This window comes from Saimiri boliviensis, chromosome 9, assembly GCF_048565385.1.
Source record: "Saimiri boliviensis isolate mSaiBol1 chromosome 9, mSaiBol1.pri, whole genome shotgun sequence".
Lineage (NCBI taxonomy): Eukaryota > Metazoa > Chordata > Mammalia > Primates > Cebidae > Saimiri > Saimiri boliviensis.
Window position 1 is genome coordinate 10,623,678 of NC_133457.1, and position 21,492 is coordinate 10,645,169.

Consider the following 21,492-nt stretch of genomic DNA (forward strand, 5'->3'; position numbering starts at 1 on the left):
GTCGCTGCCTCTCTCTTCTAGCGGCCCGCCCTCCCTGCTCCCCCTCCCTCCCCTCCTCACCTCCTTCCCCTCCTCTTCGGGTCTGCGCGCGCGCATGTTCCTCCGGCACGCGCCGCAGCTAGCCGAACACTCTCGCCAGAGCCTCTGGCCCGCGCGTGCCTTTTCCCCTCCAGTTGTAGGGAGAGCGGGATCCTGCTCCGCCGCCGCGGCAGCAGCCGCAGCCCCGACAGCCTCGGCAGACAGCGGCGGCGCGCGAGGCTCCGGGCGGACCGTACCACCGCTCGCCAGCACGCAGGGGGAGCAGCCCGCCCCGCCGCGCACGCCTCGGCGACCCCGCGGGGCTGAGGCGTCGCCGCGCCCGGCAGCGTGAGCGCAGAGCCGGCCTCGACCCCGAGCTCGGAGTCCCGCGGACCGCGCCCGCCGCCGGCCCCACCCATCCGGGTCGAGGAAGCCAAGGCCATGGCCGAGACGGAGGAGAGGAGCCTGGACAACTTCTTTGCTAAGAGGGATAAGAAGAAGAAGAAGGAGCGGAGCAACCGGGCGGCGAGTGCTGCGGGCGCAGTGGGCAGCGCCGGCGGGAGCAGCGGAGCCGCGGGTGCTGCGGGCGGCGGGGCGGGTGCGGGGACCCGACCAGGCGACGGCGGGACCGCAAGCGCGGGGTCTGCGGGCCCAGGGGCGGCCACCAAGGCTGTGACGAAGGTGAGGGGCCGGGAGGCCGGCACTCGGGGCCCGGGCGGCGCGCCGGCGCCCCATGTGCCCGCCCCCGCCTGCCGGGGAAGCGTCCGGGGTGGGGAGGGCCGCGGGAGCAGGGCGGAGGGGCGCGGGTCGGCCACGTGACGCGGGCTCCCCACCTCGGGCCGGGCTCGCCGGGTCCGGGGCGCCCTCCGACACCCGCCCCGCAGCTGCCCTTCCTACCCCGCGTCTCTCCGCGTTAGCTGCGGCCCAGGCGGCGCCACCCTCCGGGGGCACTAGGTCTGGGGCTGCAGTGCCCGGCACAGGGCAGCGTTTATCGGTGACGTCTAGGCTGAATAATTCCGTGTGCTGACCTCAGCCCAGTAGTTTGAGCTGAATTTTCGCTTTCAGCAGCCGCATTTGTGGCAGCTCTTTTGTAGATGACTTAGAGGAAAAGAAAAGTCTCGGTGCAATAACGTTGAGGTAGAAATGTAGTTGTGAAATTCCTGTTGACTTCTTCCTTGGGCTTTTCCTAGTTGGTTAAAGTAACAGCTCTCGTGCTGGAACCCAGCGGAAGTGCAGTGTTAGACTGCTGAGCGCGTTTGTCCTCCGTGTAGCCTGGTTTACCCCAGGACTAAGCAAGGGCTTTGGCCAGAAGACGAGTGCATACTTAGTTTAGGTTCCAGCCACTTGATCCGCTTTTCCCAGTTTCATAATTGCTTAGTTGTATGTCTGCAAATAGCTGTAATTGAACAAATGGCGTTTGTTTTACAGGAGGAAGATGAATGGAAAGAACTGGAGCAGAAAGAGGTTGATTACAGCGGCCTCAGGGTTCAGGCAATGCAAATAAGGTATGGTCTGGTTACAAATGTGTTTAAATAACCTTTAGGACAGATACTGGATACAAGTTAGGTTTTCCTTTAGTCCCAGAGCAGCATCATAGTATCCGTGTGTTCTAGATATACTTATTAGGACTCAAATAGATTATATCTACTCTTTCTCACTCTATGGGGGCAGCCCCTCCGTGTGCTCATCAAATTAGCTGCCGGCCCTAAACTCCTGTGAGAGCTTGCCTACTTCCAGTTCTGGTTAGGACTTTTCATTTGAGACAGCTACAGTAAATTTTGTCCCTTCAGAATTTTTACTTTTAACATGGGTGGTTGTACTACTATTTTTTTTTTTTTTTTGAGACGGAGTTTCACTCTTGTTACCCAGGCTGGAGTGCAATGGCACAATCTCGGCTCACCGCAACCTCCGCCTCCTGGGCTCAGGCAATTCTGCCTCAGCCTCCTAAGTAGCTGGGATTACAGGCACGTGCCCCCACGCCCAGCTAGTTTTTTGTATTTTTAGTAGAGACGGGTTTCACCATCTTGACCAGGATGGTCTCGATCTCTCGACCTCGTGAGCCACCGCACCCAGCTGTACTTCTTTTTGGTTTCAAAAATAATGTGGATTTTTTCACATGCTCTCCAACAAGCAAGTGAATATATTTTTGTGATTGAAGTATAGCATACTTACAGGGAAATAGAGATTTTATGTGTTCACACAGCACAATCAATCTGTGCAATAAGCACACAGGTCGAGAAACTGAATGTTACTAATACAGAACAGTTTTCCTAACACCTAGTCACTACATTCACCTTCAACATAACCACTATCCTAACACCTTAGTTTTTTTCTGAAACTTAATAGAAATGGCATTCTATTTGTAAACATGCTATTTTTTAAAGTTCAAGAAAACAGTAGTTTTTAAACATTGGATAGTTTAGAAGATTTGAAATTAACATTTTGTCAAGTCCAGTCTATGGCAGTCAACTTTAAGGTTGATGTTAAGTAAGTGTTGTATTTTGGAGGGTTCATAAAGTAGGAAGAAACAAGTGAAGGTACAGTTCTGCTTTAAGATTAAAAATCCTTTGCTCCCAGTTTAAAGAAAGAAAGGATCTTGATGAACCGCCTGCCCCCAGTTTGAAGTTTGCATTTTACAGGCAATGCTAGTGACTGCAAAGCACAGTGGAGGAAATACTTTCCTTAACTGAAAATGTGTTTTGACCTCTCTGGATGTTAGTATCTGCAGCTTTAGATCACCTATTCCAAAAGCAGAGTTAATATTATTGACATTTGTTGAATACCTACCACAGCTAGGCATTATGTTCTACTGTGAAAACGTCGTTTTATGAGCTTAACCAAAGTGAAACCCCTGACTGATAATGGGAAACTTTCAGGAATGGTGGCTTCTCTACTCTCCACTCCGGAGATTCCTTTATAGTGGTGTTCAGTGGAGGTGATTAGACTTGAGTTTGATTCCCAACCACTTTTTGGCTTCCTTCAGGTGCCTTCCCCTTTTCTCTCTCCTGGGGCTTGACCTGTAAAAAATGTGGGAGGTGGGGATGTGAGGTTCTTACCATTTGGGGTGTGGAACTGCCTGTGTGTGTGGCTCCTGTTCTGTTGTGAAGTTTAGCTCTTAATCTACCTTTTATTTATTTATTTATTTATTTATTTATTTATTTATTTATTTTTTTTTTTGAGGCGGAGTTTCGCTCTTGTTACCCAGGCTGGAGTGCAATGGCGCGATCTCGGCTCACCGCAACCTCCGCCTCCTGGGTTCAGGCAATTCTCCTGCCTCAGCCTCCTGAGTAGCTGGGATTACAGGCACGCACCACCATGCCCAGCTAACTTTTTGTATTTTTTTAGTAGAGACGGGGTTTCACCTTGCTGACCAGGATGGTCTTGATCTCTTGACCTCGTGATCCACCCGCCTCGGCCTCCCAAAGTGCTGGGATTACAGGCTTGAGCCACCGCGCCCGGCTATTTATTTATTTAAAGACGGGGTTTTACCATGTTAGTCAGGCTGGTCTTGAACTCCCAACCTCAGGTGATCCTCCTGCCTTGGCCTCCAAGTGCTTGGATTACAGGCGTGCCTTTCTTAAATGACTGCAGGTTCTTGAAAACATGAGTGGCTGGAAGGTTAGTGTTTGGTCATGTTGAACTTACTGGGCAAAAGTAGCACTTTTCTGAAGGGAAAAAGTTTCAAGTTCATTGAAGATTAGAAATTGATTTTTGTTAAAACTATAGAGAATATTTAAACAGAACCTGTGTTTTTCTGTTATTGACTATAAACTGCATGTTCATCTTCAGGATTATTTTAGTCTTGATCTATTTTGGCTACACCTGAGATAGTAAAAAATGTCTTAAATAACAGGTACTTCACCCTTGCCAGGGATATAAGTGTCAGCTAGAATGAGCATTTAATTTCTGCTCAAAGTGAAGTAGACCAGCTTTTATAGTGTTTTTTTGTTTGTTTTCTTAGCATCTAGTCATTGCCCCTACATGGCCATCCTAGTAGAGGTATTCCACTAACCTGCTAATGCTGAAAAACTTCCCATAGGCTCTTCTCTTCACTCAGATTCACCAGCCTCTGCTACATGTGCTTTATCTTTTTCTCTTCTCCGTATACTGAGACTTAGATTACATGTGACATCTGCAACTTTTGCTCTTGTTTCCCAGGCTGGAGTGCAATGGCGTGATCTCAGCTCACTTCAACCTCCGCCTCTCAGCTTCAAGCGATTCTCCTGCCTCAGCTTCCTGAGTAGCTGGGATAACAGGCATGCGCCATCACACCCAGCCAATTTTGTATTTTTAGTAGAGATGGGTTTCTCCATGTTGGTCAAGCCGGTCTCAAACTCCTGACCTCAGGTGATCTACCTGTCACGGCCTCCCAAAGCACTGGGATTACAGACATGAGCCACTGTGCCCAGCCAGATGTCACATGCAATCTTAAAGTTCTTGACCCTGGTCCTTATCGTAGTTAGCTAGCATGTTAGGTCTTTACCTGTACATTTGAGAGGGGAAATTTTTCATTAACAGCAAACGTACTGTGATTAACATCCTGTTTTGCATTTACCAACCAGCTCAAGATTTAAGTGCCAAGGTAGTTAAATCATGCTGTAACAGATAACAGTAGATATTTCAAAGAGATGTACAGGGTGCTCTGGGGCAGAGAAGAGACAGTTCATCCATGAAGGGGTCAGGAAAGAGTCTTTGGATGAGATGCCATGACATTTTAAGCCTCCAGGCCAGGCAAAGCTAATCAGGTGGTGTTCATGTCCCCATTTTACTGTTGTAGCCATGCTAGGTATAATAGTGACAAACCTGTGGAGATGCCTGGTATTCCAGCCGCCCAGTCCAGTGTGATTTTTGTTTTAGCTGCTTCCCCCTAGTGTTGGGGAAGGGGAGTTAGCATGTGTAAATTCTCATGTCTCTTGAGGTAGGGAGACAAGGCTGTTCTATTCTTTGTAAATATACTGCTGAAGGATGTGTGATCCTATCAGCCTTACTAAAGAAAATGAATGTCTCAAATCTCAAAGAAGAGACTAATTCTGTGCCATATCTTAGAGCTATAAAGAGGATAAAATGAATTAAAAGAATATGGCCCCTGGAATCCCACACTATTTTGGCTTTGCTACTTGGTAGCCCTGGGGAGGGTACTTAAGTTTCCTCAAACATACAGTGGGTCTTTTGCCTCCCTTAATGCTACTGTGAGGTTTAACTTTGCACAGTTGGGTGGAATGCTGCTTGCCATGGTAGATAGTCTATAAATTTTCCTTTTGTAATGCCATTATTCTCCTCACCCTACCAATAGTGCCTTACAGACTTACACATACTCCTCTGCGAGCAGAATTGTGGTGAATTTACAGTAGTATTGTAGTGTTTATTTATAAAATTTAGCTGATGAAAAGCTATGTATTTGTGTCAAACACTGAATTTTAGCTGTCTCCTGTGGAAATAACTGTTTGCAAAATGTTTCTTGCTCTGCTGTGACATTTGGAGAGTTGGTACTTTTTGAAATATGTAAATATGAAAAAGCAATACCCTGCTAAATGACGTTTAGGCAACCCCTGTAAGCATCTCTGGGCTTTAATTCCTTCAATTGTTGAATGAAGAGTCTTTTGGCGGGGTGAGGAGGTGGTTGGAGGGGGCCAAGTTTTTGCTTTTGTCACCCAGGCTATAGTGCAGTGCACCAACTCCACTCACTGCAACCTCCGCCTCCCAGGATAAAACAATTCTCCTGCCTCATCCTCCCAAGTAGCTGGGAAAGGCGTGTGCCACCACCCCTGGCTAATTTTTGTATTTTTAGTAGAGACGGAGTTTCACAATGTTGGTCAGGCTGGTGTCACACTCCTGACTGACCTCCAATGATCCACCCACCCCAGCCTCCCAAAGTGCTGGGATTACAAGTGTAAGCCACTACACCTGGCTGATGAAGAGTCTTGACTAGACGATTTCCATGTTTAGTATTTCAGAATCTTAAGAACCCAAAATATTTTTTTAGAAGTTTTTGGGGGGCCAGTCGTGGTGGCTCATGCCTGTAATCCCAGCACTTTGGGAGGCCGAGGTGGGTGGATCACCTGAGGTCAGGAGTTCAAGACCAGCCTGGCCAACATGGTGAAACCCCATCTCTGGTGAAACCCCCAGGTGTGGGGGCGCATGCCTGTAATCCCAGCTACTTAGGAGGCTGAGGCCAGAGAATAGCTTGAACTTGGAAGGTGCAGGTTCCAGCCTGGGCAACAGGAGAGAAGCTCCATCTCCAAAAAAAATAAATAAATAAAATATATATTTATTTTTAATAAATAGAGACAGGGTCTCATTATGTTGCTCAGGCTGGGTTTGAACTCTGGCCTCAAATGATCCTCTCATCTTGGCCTTCCAAAGAGCTGAGATTACAGGCATGAGTCACCGCTCCTGGCCAAGAATTGAAAATACTGAGTTGTCTCCTTGTGCCTTTCATTATTGATGTGCAATCCCTCTAGTTAAACAGATTATGCTTATTTTATGGTAATAGTTTGTAACCTAGGTGTATTTTTAAATATGTGGTTATTTTATTACTTTATTTTTTTTCCTAAGGTCAAGGAGATGTTAGAAAGACTCTAGACAGGGGGAAAAAAAACTTTTAGTTGATGCTGTCACTATTCCATTAGGCCAAATTGGAGTTTTTATTTAAAAGTTTTTTGTGAGGCTGGGCATGGTGGCTCACCCTTTTAATCCCAGTACTTTGGGAGGCAGAGGTGGGAGGATCATTTGAGGCCAGGAGTTCAAGAACTCAACCTGGGCAAGACGGTGTCTCTACAAAAACTGCGAAAAAGTAAAATTAGCCAGTTGTGGTGGTCTGCACTTGTAGTTCTGGCTTATTTGGGAGGCTAGGGTGGGAGTTTCTCTCTAGCCCGGGGGTTTAAGGTTACAGTGAGCTAAGATGGGCCTCTGTACTCCAGCCTGGGTGACAGAGCGAGACACTGTCTCTAAAAAATTTTTTTTTAATAAAAAATGATTTTTTTGTGTGAATTATAAAAATATGCTTGTTTTTAGAAATTTTTTGAAAAAATGTAGAAGGATATAAAGAACAGGGATCTGGGAGAAATAAAAGGAAAAAAAAGTGCCTTACAGACCTTACAGACTTACACATATTCCTCTGCAAGGCAGAGGCGATGTCTAATGTAGACTGTCTATGTGGAAGCATACATAGAAATGTGTAAGAATTATCTGTAATCTCTTCTACTTAGGGATAGTCAAATAGTGCTGATTGTTACGGGGTTGTCAGCTCCATTTTACATAAGAGTAAAGTGAGGAGTAAAGAAATTAAGTACCATATTCAGAGTTTTCTGGCTGGTAAATGGCAGAGCTTGAATTTGAACCAGGAAGTCTGACTTTAGAATTCGTTCCTAATTACTTGCTGCATCAATAAGCTAAAGTCATATATTCTAGTACCCAGAGCTATTCTACAAAACTTTTCAAAATTGTTCTGGACATTTTTGTATTTATATTATTAGGTGTATAGATGTTTTCGTGTATTTTCAGTTTATATGGCATGAATACTACCTCTGTCAGCATAGGCTTTACATCATTTTACGCTTTTTTTTTTTTTTTTTTTGTCTTTTTGTTTTTTTCCTTTTTGTGGAGAACAGGGTCTCGCTATATTGCCCAGGCAGGTCTCGAACTCCTGGGCTCAAGCTATCCTCCCGCCTCTGCCTCCCTAAGAGCTGGGATTACAGGCGTGAGCCACAGCGCCCGGCCGGCTTTACATCATTTTAAATGGCTGTATAGAATTCTGTTCCATGTTAACGAAAAGGAAAACTGAGGGGTGGCTTGGCTGTATTTTTTCTTTTAATTAGCACTTTTTTCTTTCTCAGACCTCTTAGGGATGAGTTGCCATAGTCTCTATCCTTTTTCTTTCCTTGCAGATAAAGCTGTAAGTAAACTCTTGCTGTAAATGTAGACTGGAGATAACTCTGTTCTTTTTTCCCCTCTCTTCCTCATTATCACTCTAGCCTCTCAATTCTGCGGTCACCCCGGTTGGTAGGTCATTCATACAATGCTGCCATTATTATTATTATTTTGACATGGAGTCTTGCTCTGTTGCCCAGGCTGTAATGCAGTCGTGCAGTCTCGACTCACTACAACCTCTGCCTCCCAGGTTCAAGAGATTCTCCTGCCTCAGCCTCCCAAGTAGCTGAGATTAGAGGCATGTGCCACCACACCCAGCTAATTTTTGTGGTTTTAGTAGAGATGGGGTTTTGCCATGTTGGCCAGGCTGGTCTCAAGCTCCCGACCTCAGGTGACGTGCCCACATTGGACTCCCAAAGTGCTGGGGTTACAGGTGTGAACCGCCACACCCGGCCAGTGCCATTATTTTTGAATGGCATCTTGCCACTTACATTTTTCTAAGTAATTTTAAAGGAGACCATCAAGCTGGTCAAGAACTTTGTCTTATAGCCAACATGTATCTTGTTTTTTTGAGATGGAGTTTCGTTCTTGTTACCCAGGCTGGAGTGCAATGGCGCGATCTCGGCTCACTGCAACCTCCGTCTCCTGGGTTCAAGCAATTCTCCTGCCTCAGCCTCCTGAGTAGCTGGGATTACAGGCGTGCGCCACCATGCCCAGCTAATTTTTGTATTTTTAGTAGAGACGGGGTTTCACCATGTTGACCAGGATGGTCTCGATCTCTTCACCTCGTGATCCACCCACCTCGGCCTCCCAAAGTGCTGGGATTACAGGCTTGAGCCACCGCACCCGGCCTCAACATGTGTCTTGTTTTAATAGAAATGGAAGGAAAGCATCTTTAGATGTCCTTTTGCAGAAGCCAAGAGAGGCTGTTAAGTTCCCAAGCTTATACAGTTAAGAGAGTCAGGGTGATAAGTGGAAGGCCAGGGACAGAGTTTTGGGAACCAGCCTTTTTTTTTTTTTTTTTTTTTTTTTTTTTTAAAGGAAGGTGGGGAGAAGGTAAAATGGTGAAGGAGTTGAGAAGCTTGAAGACCTAGGAAAAGCCACCGTTGTCATGAGAAATAATTTTATGAAAAGATTGGTAGTTTCTGCCAGGTCTTCAAGGGCAAAGAGTTGCCTGATGTTTGAGTAAGCTTTAATATCCCTGTTGTCAATATCCCTTTTGTTAAGAGACAAAAAATATATATACTTGGTAATTTAGGACATGTAAAGTTATAAAAAATAATCAGCAAAAAGAGAATAATCAAAGATGCCTTGGAGGAATAGATTCCTACTCAAGTCAATTCAAGAATAAAGAAATTAAGTTAGCATTGAGAAAATACTGCAAGCATTCTTAAGATGGTAAGTTACCACTGAGGGTATATTTTCACACTTGTAACATCTCCAGGAAGCCAAAGACTCAGTTCTTATATTTTCCTTTTAAACAGATGCTGAATACATGTCTAATGATAGGGACTAATTCTGTCCTCTGTGTCAAACAGGAGAGACTGGCACTAATGAAATTTGTTGCACTCATGTAAATACCAGACAGACTTGTTTTCATCTGCTGGACTGTGCATTCTGCTTCTGAGAGCATTTTGTTACATGGGCTAAAGGATTGGCAAATAAAATTATACAACTTTCAAAACCCTTCATTTGCTCACTAAAAATATGCTTACTGTAAATTCCTGTTTGTACTCTTTGGTGCCAGGAAAATCTTGTAATTGTGCTTTTAAACTTCAACTCACCTTGTTCTCTGCATTTCAGGTTGTATCAACCTCCCTTCCCTCCCTTGGTCGCTTGAGGTGGCAGCTGGGGTCCTGCTTTTACGTGGTGCTGCTATAAATGATCAGGCATATTGTCACAGAGGTGTATCAGTTTTTTATTTTTATTTTTTGAGACACAGTCACGCCCTATTGCCCAGGCACCATCTCAGCTCACTGTAACCTCCACCTTCTGGGCTCAAAGGATTCTCCTGCCTCAGCTTCCCCACTAGCTGGGATTACAGGTGCGCACCCCCATGCCTGGCTAATTTTTGTATTTTTAGTAGAGATGGAGTTTCGCCATGTTGCCCACGCTGGACTTGAACTCCTGACCTTAGGTGATCCGCCCACCTCGGTCTCCCAAAGTCCTGGGATTACAGGTGTGAGCCACTATACTAATTTTTTTTTTTTTTTTTTCTGAGATGGAGTTTCACTCTTGTTACCCAGGCTGGAGTGCCATGGCACGATCTCGGCTCACCACAACCTCCGCCTCCTGGGTTCAGGCAATTCTGCCTCAGCCTCCTGAGTAGCTGAGATTACAGGCACACGCCACCATGCCCAGCTAATTTTTTGTATTTTTTAGTAGAGACAGGGTTTCACCATGTTGTGGTCAACTTTTTTTTTTTTAAGACAGGGTTTCACCATGTTGGTCAGGCTGGTCTTGAACTCCTGACTTCAGGTGATGCACCCGCCTTGCCCTCCAAAGTGCTTGGATTACAGCCGTGAGCCACTACGCCCAGCTCGGCCTCACTTTTTGAATAAGACCTTTAGGTTCCAAAGAGATTAGGTGACTTCTTCAGGGTTGTACGGATGATCATGGATAAAACTAAGAATTTGGAATGCAAATTTTTTTGGTGATTCCTTAATTGAATTTACATGCTTGCTTTTTCAACAGTGAAAAGGAAGAAGATGATAATGAAAAGAGACAAGATCCAGGTGATAACTGGGAAGAAGGTGGAGGTGGTGGTGGTATGGAAAAATCTTCAGGTCCCTGGAATAAAACAGCTCCGGTACAAGCACCTCCTGCTCCAGTAATTGGTAACTTTCTGTAATTTTCAAAAAGACGTCTAATTTATATATGGTCCACTTTCAACCAAGTGCATGCATGATTGTGGCGGGATGTGGAGGAGAGGCTCCTTTTCATTCCTGGTAGAGTGGGATGTTAAAAGACTTTGAAATCCTAAATAAAAGGAATCTGGAAGTTAAAAGACATACTTTTGTACTATCTATTGTTGTAAAATTTATATGCAGATGGACTAGTCAATTCCAGTTTTATTTATTGGAATTTATTTGAGCATTTATTCCGATTTTCTCTTTAAATATTAACTACTCGCTAATGGAAAAGGAAGGAAAAGATTTTAAATTACTAGAATACAAAGTAAGCTTTTCATTTAGGATTTTTAGTGTTAATTACCAAGGGTTGGGTTTAACTCAAGGTTTTCATGAGAGGAAATTCCTAAAGCTTTTATGATTTAAAAAACATTTTTTTTTCCTTTTTCTTTTTTGAGACGGAGTCTCACTCTGTCGCCAGGCGCCAGGCTGGAGTGCAGTGGCTCAATCTCGGCTCACTGCAGTCTCCACCTCCTGGGTTCAAGCAATTCTTCTGCCTCAGCCTCCCAAATTTTAAAATATTTTTGATAGCTGAGTAAGGAGCACTGCAGCCCTTGTTTTTCACTTGCGCTTTGTCTTTCATTTCCTATTTGACCTCCATGTTTTTTGAAGCATGAATTCTCAGCAGAGCTGATTTTATCATGCTTTTTTTTTTTTTCTCAGTCTTCAGGAAAAAGATGCAAGTCAATTTTATCATTCTCAAGGGAGTAAAAGTTGCTTCTTTCAGGCTGAAGGAATCTCATACCTTAACAGTCGTTTGTGGCCCACGAGAAGACCAAAGTGCATAAACAGATGAATAGTATATCTACAGTATTAGAATTTCATGGAATAGGGGCGTTTAGGAAACAGCTGTCTTAGGGCAATTAAGGAAACAGCTGTCTTAGGGCAATAATGAAAGTTTAAGAAGCACCACTTTAAAGAAATGTATACTCATTATTTTATTCAGAGTAGTGTAAAGAATAACAGATCACTCCAAATCTTGCTATCCAGAAATCACAGATAACTACTATATGTTAACATTTTAAATCTTTCCAGCTTTTTACTGTATGTATGTTTTTGTCTATTTATTCTGTCAATGGTCTTGTAAATAATCACATAGATGCTTATTTGAAATGTTTTCAGTAAGTGAAAAACATGTATATACACTGTTTGAATCCATATTGAGCATGGAAAAAAGGAATGTTAGCCATGAGGGAAAACCCTGGGCTGCTCAGCTCTTCGTTTTTTCCTGTTTTACCCATGTTTTCTAATTAAATAAGAAAGAGGTAGAGTCATAAAATCTATTGATGAGGTGGAAGACAGTGAAATAATTAAGTATATTCTTAGACACGGGCTCTCGCTCTGTAGCTGGGACTGCAGATATGCACCACTATACCTGGCTCGTTTATTTGCAGTGACAGAGTTTCACTGTGTTGACATAGTGACAGATGGGTTTCTACCTCCTGAGCCTCAAAGGCTTCTTTTGCGTCCATCTCACAAAGAGCTGAGGTTACAGGCCTGAGCCATTGTGCCCAACCATGTTTTAATTTTAGATTTTTATTTTTATATTTTTTAGAGACAGAGTCTCGCTCTGTGGCCCAGATTGGAGTGCAATGGTGCGATCATGGCTCATTGCAGCCCCTCAACTGCTTGGGCTCAAGTCATCCTCCCACCCCAGCCTTCCAAGTAGACTACCGGGGCACACCGCCTGTTTATTTTATTGTAGACATGAGATCTCACTATGTTGCTCAGGCTTGTCTCCAACTCCTGGGCTCAAGCCATCCTCCCACCTTAGCCTCCCAAAGTGCTGGGAATACAGGTGTGAGTCACCACATCCGGTCTTATGTTTTTAAATCATCTTTAGAATCTTTTTGTTTTGTTTGAGATGGGTCTGGCTTCTTTCTTTAAGTGACCTGCCCGCCTTGGCCTTCCGTAGTGCTGGGATTACAGGCATGAGCCACCATGCCCAGCTGGAATCTTTTTTTTTTTTTTTTTTTTTTTTTGGGGGGGGCAAAGTCTCACCCTCTTGCCCAGGCTGGAGTGCATTGGCACAATCTGCGGTCACTGCAGTGCAACCTCCACCTCCCGGGTTCAGGTGATTCTTCTGCCTCAGCCTCCCAAGCAGCTGGGATTACAGGCGTGCACCACCATGCCCTGCTAATTCTTTGTAATTTTAGTAAAGATGGGGTTTCACTGTGTTGGCCAGGCCAGCTTTGAACTCCTGACCTCAAGCAGTCTGCCCACCTTGGCCTCCCAAAGTGCTGGGATTACAGGCGTGAGCCACTGCACCTGGCCCTGGTTAGCATCTTAAAAAATAACCACACCGGCATTTCATTAAATAAATTCTTTACATATGGCATCGTAACCAGTCCAACAATCAGGTAAAGAAGTAATTCATATTTACTGGTAGGTAAATTGAGGACTAAAGCGGTCCTATTCTGACACAGGGCTGCTATAACTGGATGACTGATGAGACCAGTCATCCAGGTTCAGCAGATTCCTTTCTCCTTTCCAGTAATTTGGCTTGTGGAACTCAGCATTTACATAGATTACCAAAGTTGTACATGGAAGAGGAGTTCGAGTACTACCCTAGAAAAGTATCATGTTTTCACCTTTTTGTTGTTGTTGAGATGGAGTTTTGCTCTTTTTCCCAGACTGGAGTGCAGTGGCTCAGTCTGGGCTTATTGCAACCTCCGCCTCCCAGCTTCCAGCGATTCTCATGCCTCAGCCCACCAAGTAGCTGGGATTATAGGTGTCCGACATCACGCCTGGTTAATTTTTTTGTATTTTTAGTGGAGTACCCCATGTTGGGTAGGCTGGTCTTGAACTCCTGACCTCAGGTGACCCGCCCACCTCTGCCTCCCAGAGTGCTTGGATTACAGGCGTGAGCCACTGCGTCCTGCCTGTTTTTACTTTGAGACATTTTCTCAAATAACTTTTCGTCTGTTGTCTGACCCAGAGACCCTTCTTATAATCAGGTTATTTGTTAAATGATTGGGAATGCAAGAATAGCTTATTAAAATGCTGAGCATTTGAATAGTTTATCTAAATTGTTATAAAATATTAGTTACAGAAACCCCAGAACCGGCAATGACTAGTGGTGTATATAGGCCTCCTGGGGCCAGGTTAACCACAACAAGAAAAACACCACAAGGACCACCAGAAATCTACAGCGATACACAGTTCCCATCCCTGCAGTCAACTGCCAAGCATGTAGAAAGCCGGAAGTAAGTACTATAATTACTGCATTTTGTTTGGGGTGTCCATTCCTTGGCCACGGAGTGGGGTGTAGGGGATGTGCATACCCACCCAAGGAAGACTACTTAACTAGTCGAGCCTGGGCTTCAGCTGACAGGCAGCTGAGAATCAGTGTGGGACTTTATATGCCTAGAAGGGAGGAAAGGGGGGGGGGGCAAAGAACGCCGGAGACTGGCTGTGTCTGCTGTCTGCAGAAGTTTCTCGTAACTCTGGTTTATGTTTTTTAGCAATGACAAGTTTCAGTGTAGTTAATTCTTTTATAATTAAGTGGCTTTTGCGCCTTATAATCTGGAAACTAGAAATATAAAAGCGCTGTTTAATTGTATTCCCAGTTTATGTGACTATAGACAGAAGATGTTGGCATTTATAAATCTAATATTAAAATAATCTTATTTCAGCAGGTACTTAAAATGAATGCTACCTGGATTAAATGACTTCATATGGCACATCTACATCTTACTTAGGGACATGAATTTTAAGACATAAATAAAATGGGAAGAAATGTAAATGACATCAGATGGAAATGTTTTTTGGGGTGGCTTTTAGAATAAATCCCAGCCTTTTCACCATTTTGAGAGCACAGCTGGCTTGAATTTAAACCTCCACATGGACTTGCTCCTCTGCTCTGTCTTAAAAAATGTCTAAGGGACCTTGGGAGGGCAGTGATTCACCACACACAAGTTTCTTTACCTGAGCTAATCAGATCCACTCCCACAAAATCGATGTGAGGAGAGGTCATTGACTAATGAGTAGAATTTACTTGAATGAGAAAATTGTTATCCTTGTGCATAAAGAGAGAAATGTATTATCTATTATCTATTACTTGCTAAAAGTGAAAGTCTTAGGAGGAATGTCATTACACAGCTTTTAACAGTTTTCTTCAAGATTGTCCTGAAATAGGGTCACAGTTAATACTGTTGAGTAGAAGATAGGACCCTAGAGCTTCAGTACAGTGTTCTGTATTTTTTGTTCTAATTGAAGCCTTAAAATGGTTTGATAAGGATTTTATATATGCCTTTACTCCTACCCTCCCCAGCATTCTTCTAAGGGGTGGCTTTTTTTTAAATTCAAGGACGAATATTTTCAAAAACCCTAGTGAAGAAGAAATATTTACTGATTACATTTCTTTTCCCTTAGGGATAAAGAAATGGAGAAGAGCTTTGAAGTAGTAAGACACAAAAATAGAGGTAGGGATGAGGTTTCAAAAAACCAGGCCCTTAAACTTCAGCTAGACAACCAGTATGCTGTGCTTGAAAATCAGAAAAACAGCCACTCACAGTACAATTAAGGAATGGGCTTTGCTAACCCTTCTGAGGTAACTAAACTACAGCTAACCACCACCAACAGCCATTCATCATCTGATCTCTCCCGGATCTACAGACACCGTTACAGACCACTGAGTTTCATGACCGGCCCTATGAAAGTTAAAGTGTCACGACTGCTCCATGCATATTGGATTTAGGGGAATTTTCATTGTTACATAAATGTGTGAACTAGTTTCAACAGTGTTCTTTCATATTTACACTGCAAATACAAAAAACCAAAACCTGCAGCCAGTGGTCATTTCAAAATCTTTTTATGTTCAGATACTGAGCCTTCATAAGGGTTGACTACCTCAGATTTGCTGCACTCATTGTGGACTTCGTGTGGATCACAACTTCTGGATAAGAAGCTTACAACTATTAAGTGTCGATGTGAACCTTCAAACCAGCTCTACTGGATTCTTATCAGAAATCCTACATAAAAAGTCAGCCATCTGGGTTCTGATCTGCTGTAAAAGATGAAGATTTAAGTGACCTTAATTAACCTGTCCTGTGCCCTACCCTTAAGGAATACTCTCTGTAGTAGGCTGTGGCTATATTAGACTTCCTGGAACACACTGCTGAAAAGAACTGATGTGTTCGGATCATCTGTGTAGGGCTGTGATTTGTAGTTTAAATTTTAGTTGTATTCTGAAGAAACTACAAAATAAATTCAACCAAACTGGGGTCCACCAAGTGGGGGAAGGGGTAAGGGAGAGAATAATCTTGTGGGTTTTTTTGGTAATTTTTTTATTTGGATAGTGCTTTTTTGTTTTGTTTTTGTTCTACATTAAGGCCTTTTTTGCTTTGACTTGAAATAAGTTCTTTGACAGAGCATATTGCTTGGTTAAGTAACCTGAAGTATGCATTAGGATTTTCAGATGTCTGGTGGGAATGCCAATCCTGAGGGTGGAACCAAATAGCCTTTGATGTAAAGGGCAGTGGATGCTGGAGGCTCAACTTCAGGTGCTGCTAATGCCTCGTCTAATTAGGTCTAAATTGTATAGTAAACTGCAGTGGGAAGAATATGCTTTCTGCTGAGGCTAAGGGGTTCACTGATCTGTCCTTAACAAATTCAGAGCAACATGAGCAAAACCTCAGCTAAAACCCATCTTAGTGTCATGGATTGTGCGTGATCTTTGGTAAGAATTCCTTATACACTTATGCCCAAATTTGCAAGATACTGGCTGTTCATATGTGCAGTGATTGTCCCAGCTAGCTCTGTTTTCAACCTGTTGGTGTGTCTGTATGTTCATTTGGAGAGTCAGGGCGAAAGACAGGTGATGTAGCACTTCTGTTTTTAATAATTACAGCTTAAAATACCTATTAATCATAGTTTTTGGTCCTTTAAAGGGACTGGAGGAAGCTACCCAGAATTACAGAAGAGTGTCCATGTAATGAGATAGTCTGGCAGTTTCCTAGTTTTGTATCTTTCAATAGAAATACCTGAAAGTGGTAATCTGACTACTTGATGCAGAGTCTGGGTTTCTCTATAATAAATCCCTTTGCCAAATGCATGAGTTGCAGACTTGCTACTGGCAAGAGTGAAGCAAGTGGGTGAGTAAAACTATTTTGATGTGGGAGCATTTTTGGATAGGAGTTTAGTCTTGATGAAAGTGTCCATGCAGGAATTGGACTCCAAGGAGGGTTACAGTATTTCCTGATGGGACCTGCCACCCACCTCTGGGCAATAATATTGGCATTTGAGGTGGCAGGCAGGATGCCTGCCTTCTAATGTATTTGAGCGAGTAGCTGAGCCAGCCAGGGGGAGGTTGAATGATTAAATCAAAAATGGGACTCTTGGTAAACTGAAGACTTTATTTAGGAACCAAAAACCTTAAAAAATAGTCTCTTCATTGCTGAGCTGTGTATTTTCCCTGAAAGTTATGTATTTTTGCCCAGCAAAATTTTGTTGGGGTTTATGTTACTGAAGAATGAACAGAGATGACCAAGTGGAGATGTTATGTGAAAGCGTACTGTACCCTCGGCAGATTTAAATTCCAACTCTTTGTTAGAACTTTTTAAAAGATTGTGAAAATATCAAAATGTACATGAATCAAGTTTTAATATACTGTATGATGGGTGGACGAGGCTGTCCATTGTACCATTTGTTTGAATTCTCAGGCATGGTTTGGCAGTGCAAGAACTCTGTAACATTAACAAATTCAATAAAAAGTAAATATATGGATTTTGGACTGTAATGGTTATTTCAAAGGCTTAGTCTGTTTTTTTTTTTTTTAATTGCATTTTAGGTTTTGGGGTACATGTGATGAACATGCAAGATTGTTGCATAGGTACACACTTGGCAGTGTGGTTTGCTGTCTTCCGTCCCCTCACCTGTATCTGTCATTTCTCCCCATGCTATCTCTTCCCACCTCCCCACCCCCCCCCGCCCCTCCCCCATTTCCCCCCAACGGACCCCAGTGTGTAGTGCTCCCCTCCCTGTGTCCGTGTGTTCTCATTGTTCAACACCCACCTATGAGTGAGAATATACGGTGTTTGATTTTCTGCTCTTGTGTCAGTTTGCTGAGAATGATGGTTTCCAGGTTCATCCATGTCCCTACAAAGGACGTGAACTCATCGTTTTTGATGGCTGCATAATATTCCATGGTGTATATGTACCACATTTTCCCTATCCAGTCTATCATCGTTGGGCATTTGGGTTGGTTCCAGGTCTTTGCTATTGTAAACAGTGCTGCAATGAACATTCGTGTGCACGTGTCCTTGTAGTAGAATGATTTATAATCCTTTGGATATATACCCAGTAATGGGATTGCTGGGTCAAATGGGATTTCTATTTTTAGGTCCTTGAGGAATCGCCACACTGTCTTCCACAATGGTTGAATTAATTTACATTCCCACCAACAGTGTAAAAGTGTTCCTATTTCTCCACATCCTCTCCAGCATCTGTTGTTTCCCGATTTTTTAATGATCGCCATTCTAATTGGTGTGAGATGGTATCTCAATGTGGTTTTGATTTGCATTTCTCTAATGACCAGTGATGATGAGCATTTTTTCATATGTTTGTTGGCCTCCTGTATGTCTTCTTTTGTAAAGTATCTGTTCATATCCTTCGCCCATTTTTGATTAGGCTTGTTTGTTTTTTTCTTGTAGATCTGCTTTAGTTCTTTGTAAATTCTGGATATCAGCCCCTTGTCAGATGGGTAGGCTGCAAAAATTTTTTCCCATTCTGTTGGTTGCCGATTCACCCTACTGACTGTTTCTTTTGCCGTGCAGAAGCTGTGGAGTTTGATTAGGTCCCATTTGTCTATTTTGTCTTTTGTTGCCATTGCTTTTGGCGTTTTGGTCATGAAGTCCTTGCCTACACCTATGTCCTGAATGGTTTTGCCTAGATTTTCTTCTAAGGTTTTTATGGTATTAGGTCTGATGTTTAAGTCTTTAATCCATCTGGAGTTAATTTTGGTGTGAGGTGTCAGGAAGGGGTCCTGTTTCTGCTTTCTGCACATGGCTAGCCAGTTTTCCCAACACCATTTATTAAACAGGGAGTCCTTTCCCCATTGCTTGTTTTTGTCAGGTTTGTCGAAGATCAGATGGTTGTGGGTGTGTTGTATTTCCTCTGAGGCCTCTGTTCTGTTCCATTGGTCTATATCTCTGTTTTGGTACCAGTACCATGCTGTTTTGATTACTGTAGCCTTGTAGTATAGTTTGAAGTCCGGTAGTGTGATGCCTCCTGCTTTGTTCTTTTTGCTTAGAATTGACTTGGCTATGCGGGCTCTCTTTTGGTTCCATATGAAGTTTAAGGTGTTTTTTTCCAGTTCTGTGAAGAAGGTCATTGGTAGCTTGATGGGAATAGCGTTGAATCTGTAAATTACTTTGGGCAGTATGGCCATTTTCACGATGTTGATTCTTCCTAACCATGAGGCTTAGTCTGTCTTTGAAAATGGTGAGTTGAGGTCATGCCTGTCTCTTGCTTTGGGAAAATGATGCTCTAAACTCAGGAGTTACTTTCTGTTTGAGAAGTGTTTGCAGAGTACTCAAGCATAAAAAGACAGATGAAGAATTAGGGAAACCAAAGTCAGTAAAAAGAAGTAGCAAATTTTAAAAATACAGAACAGGCATGTATGGCTGCAAAGCTGTAACAGATTTCTTTGGAAAACTTTTGAAATACACATTTGTCCTTGTATTAAATTTTGTTACTTTAGACTGGCAGAGGGATCTAAAATTTTTATATAGATTAAAGGATTTGAGGCTTTGTTCCTTGAGTATTTAACAATTGTCAAAAAGAACAGTAATTTTAAATTTCAGGATTTAGTTTGGGTGATAGTCCCTAGATTTTAAAATTAGCAAAAGTATATTTCAGTCATTGTGGTAATGAAGTTTAAATATGTAATGTTATCAATTTGCTATTTGATTATTCTTTGTGCTTGATTGAGATCTCTTTTTAACAGCCCCATTTAAGATAGAACATACACAGAACTCCCTATCACTCTTCCCTACTTTGATTTCCTTTTTTTTTTTTTTTTTAGATAGAAGTCACCCTTTTTTTTTTTTTTTTTTGAGACGGAGTTTCGCTCTTGTTACCCAGGCTGGAGTGCAATGGCGCGATCTCGGCTCACCGCAACCTCCGCCTCCTGGGTTCAGGCAATTCTCCTGCCTCAGCCTCCTGAGTATCTGGGATTACAGACACGCGCCACCATGCCCAGCTAATTTTTGTTTTTTTTTTTTTTTTTTTTTTTTTTTTTTTTTTGAGACGGAGTTTCGCTCTTGTTACCCAGGCTGGAGTGCAATGGCGCGATCTCGGCTCACCGCAACCTCCGCCTCCTGGGTTCAGGCAATTCTCCTGCCTCAGCCTCCTGAGTAGCTGGGATTACAGGCACGTGCCACCACGCCCAGCTAATTTTTTTGTATTTTTAGTAGAGACGGGGTTTCACCATGTTGACCAGGATGGTCGCCATCTCTTGACCTCATGATCCACCCGCCTCGGCCTCCCAAAGTGCTGGGATTACAGGCGTGAGCCACCGCGCCCGGCCTAGAAGTCACCCTTTTTAAAAAGACAGGGTCTTGTGTTGGAGTGCAGTGGCACAATCATGGCTCACCGCAGCCTCTAACTCCTGTGATCAGGGAATCCTCCCACTTCAGCCTGCTCAGTAGCTGGGATTACTATGTGTGCCACCATGCACTATTTTTTTTATTTTTAAGAGAAGAGGTCTTGGGTTATTGCCCAGGCTGGTCTCAAGCAGTCCTCCTCAGCCTTCCAAAGTGGTGGAATGTTTACAGCCACTAGGGGAACCACTACGCCTTAAAAGTCACCATTTGAAGTGTACAATTTAATACTTTTTTGGGTATATTCTCAAAGTTATGCAACCATCACCACTCTTAAAATTCTTGAACATTTTCATCACCTCAAAAGGAAATCCTATTGTTATTAGTCATTCTCTGCTTTCCTCTCCAGTTCCTCAGTCCTAGGCTGCTGCCACTATTGTATTATTTGTCTCTAGTTTTTTTTTTTTTTTTTTTTTTTTTTTTTTTTTTTTTTTTTTTTTGAGACGGAGTTTCGCTCTTGTTACCCAGGCTGGAGTGCAATGGCGTGATCTCGGCTCACCGCAACCTCCGCCTCCTGGGCTCAGGCAATTCTCCTGCCTCAGCTTCCTGAGAAGCTGGGATTACAGGCACGTGCCACCATGCCCAGCTAATGTTTTGTATTTTTAGTAGAGACGGGGTTTCACCATGTTGACCAGGATGGTCTCGATCTCTCGACCTCGTGATCCACCCGCCTCGGCCTCCCAAAGTGCTGGGATTACAGGCTTGAGCCACCGCGCCCGGCCTTTTTTTTTTTTTTTTTTTGAGAAAGAGTCTTGTTCTTGCCCAGGCTGGAGTGCAGTGGCGGAATCTCAGCTCACTGCAACTTCTGCCTCCTGGGTTCAAGCAGTTCTGCCTCAGCCTCCCGAAGTAGCTGGGACTACAGGTGACCACCACACCCGGCTAATTTTTGTGTTTTTAGTAGAGACGGGGTTTCACCATATTGGCCAGGTTGGTCTCACTCCTGATGTCAGGTGATCTGCCCACCTTGGCCTCTCAAAGTGCTGGGATTACAGCTGCATGAGCTACCATGCCCAGCCTAGATGTTCTCATTCCAGGCATTTCATTTAGAAAAGATGATACCATTTGTTTTTCAGTGACTGGCTTCTACACTTAGC

At 43.4% G+C, this 21,492-nt stretch overlaps 1 protein-coding gene across 5 annotated transcripts; it reads left to right on the forward strand.

Annotated features, from left to right (window-relative positions):
* Positions 1-323: 323 nt before the first annotated feature.
* On the forward strand, positions 324-17,522 carry CDV3 (CDV3 homolog). Of its 5 annotated transcripts, none has more exons than XM_039480278.2 (5): positions 324-699; positions 1,447-1,523; positions 10,582-10,724; positions 13,843-14,002; positions 15,171-17,522. In XM_039480278.2, the coding sequence occupies exons 1-5, from the start codon at positions 460-462 to the stop codon at positions 15,319-15,321; spliced, it is 771 nt and encodes a 256-aa protein (XP_039336212.1). In that variant the 5' UTR covers positions 324-459; the 3' UTR covers positions 15,322-17,522. The 5 variants fall into 5 exon arrangements, with proteins under 5 accessions (XP_039336212.1, XP_039336214.1, XP_074261566.1 ...); XM_039480280.2 differs by having other exon boundaries at positions 15,620-17,522; XM_074405465.1 differs by lacking the exon at positions 15,171-17,522 and adding an exon at positions 14,432-14,865.
* Positions 17,523-21,492: the final 3,970 nt, after the last annotated feature.

What these genes read in the sequence shown, in the direction of transcription:
- CDV3 (XM_039480278.2), top strand. Translation starts at nt 460, where the DNA reads ATGGCCGAGACGGAGGAGAGGAGCCTGGACAACTTCTTTGCTAAGAGG. An exon ending in GTTCAGGCAATGCAAATAAG is followed by an intron (nt 1,524 to 10,581) that starts GTATGGTCTGGT and finishes CTTTTTCAACAG; the next exon opens with TGAAAAGGAAGAAGATGATA. An exon ending in AAGCATGTAGAAAGCCGGAA is followed by an intron (nt 14,003 to 15,170) that starts GTAAGTACTATA and finishes CTTTTCCCTTAG; the next exon opens with GGATAAAGAAATGGAGAAGA.